This window comes from Balearica regulorum, chromosome 11 (genome assembly GCF_011004875.1).
Source record: "Balearica regulorum gibbericeps isolate bBalReg1 chromosome 11, bBalReg1.pri, whole genome shotgun sequence".
In the NCBI taxonomy this organism is placed as follows: Eukaryota; Metazoa; Chordata; class Aves; order Gruiformes; family Gruidae; genus Balearica; species Balearica regulorum.
The window spans coordinates 20,478,932-20,491,026 of record NC_046194.1 but is presented as its reverse complement, the minus strand read 5'-3'; the positions used below and the strand labels follow the sequence as shown (position 1 = coordinate 20,491,026).

The 12,095-nt window shown below is 39.1% G+C and overlaps 1 protein-coding gene across 2 annotated transcripts in view; it reads left to right on the top strand.

Annotated features, from left to right (window-relative positions):
* The window catches only part of AMMECR1 (AMMECR nuclear protein 1), a 105,478-nt gene that overhangs the window by 54,937 nt on the left and 38,446 nt on the right, over positions 1 to 12,095 (top strand). Inside the window, exon 3 of one of the 2 annotated variants that reach the window (XM_075763638.1) lies at positions 6,235 to 6,345. The exons of the other annotated variant lie outside the window; for it this stretch is intronic. Within the exon in view, the coding sequence (XP_075619753.1) occupies positions 6,235 to 6,345 (111 nt within the window). The remainder of the gene's footprint in view (positions 1 to 6,234; positions 6,346 to 12,095) is intronic. 2 annotated transcript variants of the gene reach the window in all.

Here is a 12,095-nt window from a genome sequence, read left to right as displayed (position 1 = left end):
CATTATGTGCTTGTATGACTGTTGCAGAAAGGCACTCACTGGGTTTTTTTTTCTGTTGGTGGTGTTGAGCAGCTCCATAATTTCATCCATCAATTTTCCCCTTTTATCACAAATAGATACTTTCAACATATAAGCCCCCCTCCTGTGCCTTGGAGCATATGTACAGATGCTCTTGATAAAGCTATTGGCGTACGTGTTCCTGCCTCCTTCATTACTAAGCTGTATTCTCATATTGAGTAACGTGAATTAGCTCACTGAATTGTGACATCTGGAAATGCCACAGCCTGGAGTATAACAAAGTTCAGAGTGCATCAGTTAGCAGGGACGCTGCTTTCTGTGATTCTGGATAAGGCTGGCGTTGCTTGTGCAAGGGATTGCAGTGTACTGCTAAAATGATAAACTTTAATTTCTCTCTCTCCAGATGCTTCTAGTTTGAAACAGTATTATGTGAGGGTTTAAATAAGATTGAGTAAGCTTTATGTTAAAAAATATAAATGTTAAAGTTTCTAGAATTTAGGAACAATAGCTCGTTCCCTTGGTAAAACAAAAAGGAAAACACTGCCATTGCAACTTTGCTTGTTTAGAGTATTTTCTGGGCATGTTGCAGCTTGGAAATCCTCAGAGCTGAAGTGGAAGCGCTCTGGTCTCACAAAGGGACGAGTCTGCTGACTTTTCAAAGTGTCTGATCCTACAGCCCTGGGTGTCAAGTAACATTAGGGCTGCAGAGACTTACTTCCCTTCTCCGGTTATAAAGGATGGTAGGTTGAAATACTGTAATTAAAATGTCTGTCTAAATATCATTTTACCTCTTGGTTCATCAAATTTAATCCTTTTCACTTCAAAGTCCTACAAGTTTTTTTTTATTACTTGGAAGTCTTCACGTGAAACCAGAAAAGTTCTCACTTACCTTTTATAAAAGTAGAGAAACATTCTTGATCCGTTACCCTTCCTTTCCCCTGTTCTTCTCACCTTCCTCCCCTTTCTTTTCCTCCTTATCCTTACCAAAGAATTGAAACTTTTCATGCTGCTTTTGATGGTACCAGAAAAAGCCCAATGTATTCACACTTTTTGCGTTCTCCTCCACACCCCAACTTAAAGAAACCCTTCACTTTTTTATTAAATGTACTGATAAATAAAAGCCAGCTTGTATCCAGTGCTGCTTTATATTAAAAGAGGATATTTTTAACAGTGCTTTCTACATGATGTCAGTGTAAGTTATTGGCATGCTGACTCTTACTCTGATAGCTGACTGATTACTAAAATAGCTCGTACGCTTTTGCTTTCAGTCTAAATATTTTCAGTAACATATAGCAAGCAGGTCTAGATGATTTTGATTGTAAAATATTAATAAATATGCTTAGGCCACTAGTAAGCATGGTGTACAGGGACTATTTTGATACTTTCAATGTTTATATAGGTTTATACCTTGTGACTTTCATGTGAAGTGCTCCAATTCTCCGGAAGTTGTAACAGATTAATGCTCAAGTGAAGTACAGGGCTGTCCTAGTTTCTTCATTAATGAAAATAGTGTAATAGTAGCTGAAGTGACACATGGGGCAGATCTCTGATCCGGGTGACCCATGTTCTTGTGCTTCAGCCACACATTTTCTGGCTAGCCTTTAAGGTCAGTATTTAGGGTGTTGGATACATGCCTATATTTCAGTAGTCTGTCAAGGAGACAGCAATTGTATATAAGAAAGCAATATTAGTTTAAACTCTGACTGTGTTGCAAGTATCTAATTCAATTTTGCAACTGAAAGTAGGGAAAACTAGTATATGATCAGGTGTTTTTTTGTGGAGTAGTGCCTGACAACCTCTATAGCAAATAACTGAATCAGTTGCCTGCTGTTTAGATTGGAGCTGGGCAAGACTTTTTCAATAAATAGTAAATTAGGCAATGCCTGGGTGGAAAGTTTATAGTCTTCAGGTCACTTGTGTATTTGCTGTGGCACCTGTAAATAGTTTTAGATGGGAATATTTTTTTTTTAGTGTCTGACTAAAAGAAAGAGAACTACTTGAAGCTGATTGTTGGAGCCTTCCCAGGGAAGCAGAACAACCAAAAAACCAGCTTTCATTCTAGATTAAGAGGGGTCCAGAGTCAGAAAGGTGAGCGCGCTCCACCCCAATTTGCTGTCCCGCTCTTATGGGATATGTGGGTTCAAACTTCTTTAGGCAAAAAGACGACTTGGATCTCCAGCATGCGATGCATATCCGTGCTGTACGTCATTGGATAGAAGGGACTCCTAGCATCACATCTGCCACCTCTTCTGCTTTTAACTGAAGATTTTTCTCTTCTGTTGATCTCTTCTGTTTTCTTTCAAGTGCCTGGAGGTGCAAATTTTCATTTTACATCTAACAATGTGTTGCTCAAAAAAATCCTCCTTTTTATTTTAAGAACAACAGATAACAGATGAGAATAAGATTTTTTTTTTTTTCCAAGTTGAAAATGTACGTATTTACTTAGCTGTTCTTGACATTGCTATCTGTGGAGTTTGGCACTTAACTGCAAATCTGAGATCTGAGGCTATGTTAGATGGATGTATTTTTTTGGGTTATTCCTGGCTTTAAAATGCTAGAAGAGCATTGTAGGTTTGGAGAAAATAGGCAAACAGCTGAAACCAAGGATGCCAGTAAAAAACAAAAGAACATCACTAAAAAGAAACAAATTCTTTTTTCTGCATAGCTTGTCTAGGTTCTGTGAGCAGGTTTTCTATTGTCTTTTGTTTAGTGTAAGACTAGAAATGCTCTGTAACATTTTGAATGGCAGACTTGGACTTTATGTTTTGCTCTGAGGCTTAATCTTCAAATGTAGCAGTCAGTGTTTCTAGTTCAGAGATGGAAGCGTTAATGCAGGTGTGAGACTCTGTTCCGTAATTCTGGTACAGTTCTGGACACTGGCGTTCGAGAAGGCAAATTTCAACTGGAAGAAGGTGTGATGGTCAGAATGGTAAGATCCCCTTGGAGAGGAAACTGAACACAACCCATTTAGCTCAGCAAAGTGGAATCTGAAGAGACTTATGAATTCTTTCTATAAATACTTTAGGGAATAATAACCAGGAAGGGAAGAGAACTATTTAAACTGAAGGACAATGTTGGCACAAGAATAGGTCCAAGCTGACTGGGAAAACATTTCAGCAGGAAATCGGAACTTTTCCAGAGGTTCTGAACTTTGGTGAGGTTTTGAGACAACCTTCTAATTTTTCATTTTGGAGGTTTCGTCCCCATTATTTCTAGTAATTTTTAAGATGGGGAATGTGGATCATATATAAACAGAATTATATAATTATTCCTTATGACAGCAGGAGTCCTGAAGGTCTCTTTCAGCCTTATTTCTTGAATCTGAAGAGTTAGAATCCTCTTGGGTCACTGGCTGCTCTGAACCTTTGGTCCATATTACACTTTGAAGACATCTGTGATGGTAATTAAGGAAAGTAATTCTGTTCAGTTTGCTTATATCTTATATGATATATAACATGCTGATATGTTTAGTGGCTCCTGGGGAACAGGGAGGCAAGTGTGGGGGAATACTGAAGTTGAAAGGTTGGAAAAACATCTTTAGTCAGATTTTGTGATGTAGAGCATGTATGGCTACCAGTGGTGGTTCGTTTACCCAACGGATAGAGGTTTAAATTTAGTCCGAACTCTGTTTATACTGCTACTACCACTAGTACAAAAATACATGTATATAACCTTTACTTTTTCTGTTCATACTCATTGATAAGGATCTTCAAAGCATAGTAAATGTTTCTGTAATCTATTTGACATTCAGTGATGGTCTCTGGACGTTCTCTTCTATTGTGCTTTTAAAGCAGCAGTAATGCTGCATCCTAGAAGGAATTCCGTTTTGACAAGAAAGTAAATGTGTGTATGTTTCCCTGAACTATAGCCCTTCACTAAGTGTATTACAGCTAATAAATCTCATAATCCAAAGGTAAAGGTCAAGAGAATAATCCTGAACTCCAGTTTGAATCTTATTCAGGCTTGTTTCTGTGCAAGCGGAGAAGGTGTCTTCAGTGCCATTGCGATCTAATAATTTTGTTGATAGCATTTAGGGGAACCGGGATACCTTTCTTGAAAATGCTAGTAAAATGCACTTGTTGATCTGAATGGAGAATAGTGTAATAACCTGCGTTCTACTAAATGTTAGGTAATAATCCCTTCTGGATTTATGCTCTTCAATATTTATCAAACGACTTAAAAGGGGGGGCAAGAGGGGAGGAGGCAAAAAAGAAATAAAAGGAAATCCAAATCCAAAATGAAGATACAACTTCAACTTCCTCTTCTCTTCATCATCATTGAAAGAAGGGAACTTGTCCAGTTTAATCAAATAAGGAGGAAATTGCTCTACCAGCAGGCGATAACCCCAGGTTTTGGAAAGTTATGAAAGGACTGGATGCTGCTGCATTGGTGCTCTAGAGCCTGAGATCTGCTCATATAATAAAGCTCTTAGTATATTTTAAGAATCTCAGCATAGCTAGAAAGGGAGGTTCTATTTCACAAAACACAGAGAAACTTGCAGATTATAGTTTTACTGATCCTTCAGATGAGGAGTCAGACGAGACAGTTATCACAGGTTGTCTTGCAGTGCAGTGTTGTTAATATTACAGTGCACTGTTGTAAGTCTGCTCATTATTTGCAGCTGATAGTAGTAACAGAAGAATATTCTTTATTTTTTTGATGCAGACAGCTTGACTTTTTCTGAGTTTTTGACTGTAACTGTGCTCCCCTCTTAAAGGTGCATGTAGTAATTATGTTTGCTTTGTAATCTCCTGCTTCGCAGATGCTAGCCTGAGGTAGGTTGCCTCATGTTAGACTTCTCGATCTTCGTAGCAGTGACTAAGGAGTATGTAGTAAGGACACTGTGTAGGAAAAAGCTCTAAAGCAAGGTGCATTCAGCACAGTGGTTTGTATGTGTGATGCTGCAGAGCGATGCCTGATCAAATAGCTTTGGAGAGAAATCAGTTGCGCATCCTTCAGTGCGCCTGTGGTGATCACAGATGCTCCAGATGTCAGGGACGCACCTTGCCTCTGTCAGCTTTGGTGCAGCGTGGCTGGAGTCTTCGTATCAATAAGGATAGGTATTTACACCTGAGTGGCCTATGGCTTTCCACAAATTAACACGAGAGTTACCTCAGGATTTAAGGAGGAGTTGCTCTGCAGTTCAGGGGGGCAGGTTGGGGTTGCTGCTTCTGCAGAAATGTAAACCTGTTTCTGATCAAGAATACTCTGTGTCAAGTCGTTTAACTGAAATGCCTTTTTTTTTAATTATTATTTTTTAAAGCCTAATAGTAAGGGAAAGTGCGCTCTCGTTTGTGTAATTCACTTTGACTTGTCTCCTTTCTGGAAAAAGAGTAAATTGTATATGTTGTGGGTTTTTTTTTCTCTATACATCCCTGTTCATCTCAGGATTAGAAATCTTTGTTAAGAGTTGAGAGGACTGGGTATCCAGGAGCCATGGGCACTCCATTGAGTAGTTCATGATTGTGTAGTTTTCTGTTGCTTGTGTATTGATGCAGTGCTCTAGAACTGCGAGGAAAACTTTGGTCCCAAAAAGTTGTATGATTTGTCTCTCTGTTAACTTATAGATTGGTACAAAGTTGTTTGATAGAAGAAGTATTTCTTTTTAACTGTCACATTCATATAATTGAGACATGTTCAGTTTACTAGAGATTTTGCTGCACTCCTGGTCACTTTTGAGATTCTTAAATACTAACTTTTGGGATTCATGGAGAAAATATCCTTTCCTCAGGCAGTTCTTTAAGTTTGGAGAGCATTCCTAAATTTTCTTGTCTTCCAAGGATTTCTGGTAGTTTCTTGCCAGCAGTGTTAAGGATCAAAGTCATGTTCAGATGGAGGGGTGGGTAGTGTGACGGGTATTTTTCCCTTCTGTAGAGGGCTCCTTATGTATGGATATCTAAGGCGAGGCTTTTCCCATTCGCGGGAGAAAGCTTATGGGTAACAATGAGGGACACTGAGCATATTGTATGTGTTACAAGTTTCATTCTGCCCATTAACTATTCTAGTAATCTTTTCCTTTATGTTATGTGAGCAACATGTCTAGAACAGGCAAAAGAATTGCAAAGGACATTTCTAAATGCTACGGCTTGCTCAGATACAGTTATTTTAGAGATTTGGCCCCCTGTTGCCCAAAATGGAAGGGCACTGTTGCTGAAATTCCACACTGACTGTCAATATTGCTTCTGTGATCATGTCTTTTTTTCTTCCCTAAAACAGCCCACTGTTTGTAACGTGGAAGATTGGTCGAGATAAACGATTGCGTGGATGCATAGGTACTTTTTCTGCCATGAACCTGCATTCAGGACTCAGGGAGTACACACTTACTAGGTAAGATTTTGTTTTCTGTAGCCTTGACTTACGTATTTAAATAGCCTACTGAGGAGATTATAGGTGTGCTTTGGTTTGATTTGGGATTTTTGGCTGTGTCACTGTACTGATCAATGAAAACCTCTATCTCCTTTTGATGCTAAGCGTATTGCCTGGTTATTTTGACTACTGGTGTCAGGAGGCTATAGTTTCGGTTAAAAACCATAACTTGAGCCCTTTTTTTATTGGTCTGGAAAACTACTCTCCACTAGCTTACTGTAACTGACTGTTACAGTATTTTTTCCAGTGTTCAGACAAATTTTAACCTTAATAGTTAATGTCAGGGCAGAAGACCAGAAAGTCAGATTTGGGGATTATCCTATTCACACTTCTAAACCAGCAGGTATTCTCACCTCTTCTCCATCAGGTGCTTCCAATCAGCTGCAGTTAATTTAATGCTACAAATTTCCATTACATGTTACTCTTCAGATACATCCCAGCCCCTGAGTGGGAAGCTTCTGGATGAGGGAGGTAAGTGATGATAATCCTTCACTCCCCAGCAGCATAATCCTTCATTTTTTGATCTACACCTAAATTCATTCACCTTAATATTGTTCCATTTCCTTTGCATAGAGTGAAAACTAATAAGTTTATCACTAGAACTAGTAGCAAGCTTTCTACTTGTTTTTTCTAAGAGTTTTCTTAAGTTTATTTTCTAAAGAATCAATGGAATTTTGTTCCACTTGGTTACAATAGACTGTTTATAGTGCTTTAAAATAGAAACTACATTCTGGCATGTGTAGACCTCTAAAATTATCATCACTTGAAGTAATTGGTGCTTCCAGATCACTTTAGATTTGAGGCTTTCCTCCAATGCAGGATCTTCCTCTTTGCTGTTAAAATGCCTTGTCAATCCCAGTGTTAAGTAGTATTAAAATGAGACATGTTCTTTCCTACGTGTCTCACTAGTTTGTTGTGAGCTGAAGTTCATCTCATGTTTCTCTCTGCTCAGCTTGAAGAAATCAACTGCTCATCTCCTGGAGTCCTTGCACACTTCTGAAAGACCTAGTTACCTTTATTGCGTTGGTTTTATTTATTGCGTGGTCTGGAGTGTTTCTGGCTGTGTCCTTTAAAACCTCAGCAATCAAAACGGTCAATGAGAAGAAGCTTATAATAAAATTCAAAGCAATTTTTCTGTTGAAGGGTAAAAGTCTCAAAATCTTAACCATTAGTGAGCCAGACTGGAGGAAAAACAACTTGCCCCCTGCACTGGGGAGTGTTTCATTGAAGTGTACACTTTACAGGTCCTGATTGAGAACAATGAGCTTGTACAGAAAATTACCCCCTACGACTAGGAAGAAGGTGATAGTCAAAAAAGTAGTCTTTGTTGCCCATAGATTTTTCCATTCTTACAACTCAGATAGCACTGTACTCTTGCATACTTTAAAAATACTTATAAGATTCCTTTCACTGCATTCAAACTCTGAATGCTGAAGTCGCAATTTATGAAAAATGATGCAAATTAAAGGGAACTGAAATATTTTCAGTGCGGTATTTAAGCGATGGCCACATGCTGTGGAAGTTTGTACTAGGCTATTCAGAGAATAGTTCAGTAATTTTCAAGAGGAGAGAAATGAAACTACATACCAACCTATTTTTCAAAAATCTTTGTGAGATCATCAGTTGGGGTTTTTTTTTAAATATATATTTAGTGGCATATTGTATTTTATTACCTTTTTCATGTCTATGGTAACAAAAATGTTTTCTGTTGTTTTTAAAAAAATTTAAAAAACAACAAACAAAAAAACCACCCAAACTTTCAGATATGACCACTGAAGTGTAAAGTTGATATCTGAACGTATGAAAAAGTGATTCCCTTCTATCAATCATTATTTAAAAAACAAAGTAGAGGGTTACCCGTGATCAGTTTGCTTCATGGTGTTAGGTTTTTCAACTACAGAGCTTCCAGAGGAGAGCGTTTGAGGAATTACAGAAGCACCTTTGAAATGTCTATGAACTTTCAGAGTTTGGAGCTCCACAGACCTCCCTAGGAGGAATCAGAAACTAGGACATTATAGCTTGATCCAGCAGTATGCAGGCAGTAGGCTCCTGCAGAAGATACGACAATTCCTGAAAGAGGAAAAACAACTTCTTCAGGGAAGGCAAAAATTAATCAACAAAGTAGGTAGAATGAGAATGGACTCTCCACTTCAGAAAGTGCAACTTGACCAGATTTTTCAGTTGAGGATACAGGCAGATATTCTTTATTTTACCTTGACACTGGGAGGCACTTCAGTTATTCTGAAGGTACAAGCATGGATAAACAGAACCAGGTTGTTCGTCTGGTTCATTCTTATCTTTTTCAGCACCTTCTGTGGAATTGTGGCCCAACTTTCAGTGAGTGAAATGGTACAGAACAACAACTGTTCCTAAATGTCCTGGTGCTTAGCGATCAAAATATCCTCCATTTCCTTCATGCATTATTTTATTACAAATATGCTGAGTAGTGCTTTGGATCATGATAAATCAATTTTTCCTTAATTCTAGTAGTGATCTCTAGTTGTATACTGTATGCAATGTGTAGCATATACATCTCTATCTGCATACAGTAGTGTAGTTTCTTTGAAATAGCATAATGATAGTTCATCTAGGAATCTGAAGTGAACAATTTCTTTTGTGGGACACCTGCACCCCCCCACTTGAAAACTACCTTTTTGGGGTCTGTAAACAAAAATGATGGTGATGTGTGACCGAGTGAGTTTCTCTTCCCCTTTTTGAGCTCTGTAGGTTGTTATGCTGGTATTGCCAGTATGTTCTAAACAGGAAATTTATGTAGAATGATTCATCATTAATTGGATGCATCTGCCTAAGTCGTGAGGAGGGATGAGAATACCCAGAGTTAAAAATGCTAGTACTGTATTCCTAATAAAATCTACATGTTCAAATTCCATTTTCTCTCTGTTATAGCAGTGAAACACAGGGGAACGGAAACTTATTATTAAAATCTTCTGCAGAACTTTATGAAACAATGGATTCAGATTTAGTGATTTTTTTAATATAATTTTACTGGGAGGTTAGTTGGATAAAAATCTATCCTTGTCCAAAGTGTTTTACAGTATTGAATATTGTATATTAGGAAATAAGCTTATTATGGGCAAAATAGTCCTTTAGACTGTATGTGTTAATTGAATATCCCACCTGAATGCATAAAACCAAACCAATCCAGATTATGAAAAATACCTTGTGTTTTACAGCTCCTTGAAGAAAATACATTGAACTTGGAAGCAGGTTACTACAGAATTTCATAACAGGTTGATAAATTACTTTTTCATGTATTCTGTTCAGCAGTTAAGACAGGTTTTGGCATTGAAGTTTTAAACTCCTGTTTTCTTACACCTGAGATACTGAATGAAATGGTTTCATTTATTTGTTTTAGTTCAGTTTTTCTACCCATTTCATATAATTTCAAGTCATACTTTAGGCCTAGCAGATATAGCAAGTATAGGTGTGTTAATTAAGTTTTAACTCTGTGTTGGTTTGTCCTGTCAAGGCTAGAATATATAGCTGGGGAGGGAGATGGCAGAGAACAGGCAGATAAGGGGAGACGTTACATGACAAAGCCTTCTGTCATAGGAGAAAGCAGTGAAGAAAAATTGGAGGACTCCAAGCCTTAAGTGGATTACAATAGTGGCGGAAAACCGGATTTAAATTTTAAAATGATATGTAACCCACCCTCCTTAACTAGCATAGGCCTGTCTCTACTGACTGTATGATGTAATCAGTCTTTTTGTTGTGTGTTCTACTTACCACTCCACCTGAGAGAAATCTGACTGCTGTCAGACATTCAGCCTAGATATGGTTGATCAAGGAATGAAAACAAAGAGGGAAACTTGGGACGAGGAGCACGAGATTGAAGGAAATGAAACCTGCAACCCAGCTGTCTCATAACTGAATTTGAGTGTAGATTCTGTATGAGGATTTGGCTACCAGTGGCATCAACTACTGCTCTGTATTTGTCAGCAATTTCAAGAGTCTTAGTCCTTGTTGCTGCCATATTGCCTGCCTGCTCTCTGTGAAAAACATCGACCCGTTCCTCCTGTTCCACACAGTAAAGTTAACCACAAGACTACAGGGTGGCAAACTTAGATAAGGGGTAAAACTGAAAAATATTAAATGACTGATCACGTTAATATTGATGTTGGTCTTACTAAGGACTAGAGGCAAGTATTTGTGCAGACAGGGCAGCTTCCCTCTTGTGTTTAGCTGAGGTTACCCCTCTGTTTAATTCCTGTTACTTTTTACTAATCATAGACTTGTTCAACCTTCCCTGTAATCAGCCCCTACAACTCAGTACTAACTTCCCAAAGCCGTTACTATCAGGCAGTGTTGCTATGGGTGGAGACAGTCCTTGCCCTTGATCCAGGGCAAAGCATACTCATGTATCTGACTGCAATTTTTGAACCGCAGAGTTGCGAGGAATTTCTGTGGTTTTGACATTTGTTGTGACCTTCGCTGTTCACACAAGTCATAGTTTGAATTAATTTCTGCAAATAGCATTTCATGTAATATTTCAGAGCACATTGTTGCTTCTGTGTTGCCCACTTTGCAGACTGTCTTATTTTGTGGCTTTGATTTATAGTAGACCACTGCTGAAACTCAGCTTTTTAATTCTGTTACTACTCTGCATCTGGTGGCCACCAGTGAAAAAGGCCTGGTAATTGTGAGATGAGGCTTATGCTATCACTTTCACAATTAAACCTGCAGAGAGCAATGTATACTCTTGACAGTATGAACTCACCAGTGTTAGGCTATTCTTGTATGTTTAACATAGTCTTTAAAGCCGGGAAGCATCATGTTGTTTCCTTTCCATTTGTACGTTTCTGTGAAAAGCAGGTGTGATACTGGAAATTCTAGCATCTGCTGGCGGCCTCTGAGCTCTCAAGGTGAGAAGAGGTGCTTGGGGAGATCTGTGGTAACATGGTTCTGTGTCCAGATGAGTGGATGGACCACCAGCGTGTCCCACTGAGCATGTGAGAAGCCAGAGGCAATAGCCATCTGGAATGTGTAACTCCTAACTCCCACTCACCCCTCATGAGCCCAGTTAGTTGTTAAGTTTTTAGTGGGGGTTCAACTTATAAATTCCACTAAGCTTTATTATTAGAAGTGCTGTACGCGCTGTCAAAGCCTTTGGAGCCAATAAGGCTGCAGGCAGCCGAGGCTCTTCAGACGATCATGACGTGTCTTTCACCTACTCCGTCATATATCCCTTCACTGAGTGACAGGGTTCTGCCCAAGAGAGCCTGCAGTGAGGAGGGGTTTTGCAGCATCCTCCGTTCCCGGGGAGGTAGGAAGTGGGGCACTGAACGGACACTTAAAATGGTGTGCTGAGTGTTCTTCCCTCAGCCCAAGGCGAGGTCTCTCTGGCCTTAAGGAAGATTTAAGCACGCTGAAGAAGTTGCAGGACCGCTTCTCTGCTAATTTGTGCCGTGGACCCCATTGAAAGATTGGTAGTTGAGGATGTTGCCACGACATGGACATCTTCCAGTGACGAGTCTAAGGCAGATCCTGCTTGTCATGTAGTCAGCAGCAGAGTGAGTGTTTTAAGTGATATTCAGCACTTTGTAGCAATCTCAGTCACTAAAACTCCTTAGCAAAAGAAAGAGGCATCTGAGCCAAAGTACGTTTGAAAGAGATTTGGGAATACATAAGCACTATAACCTTGTAACGCGATTGCTCTGAAGAGAGGGAGGAGTAGCTGTTGCAGAGAAGGT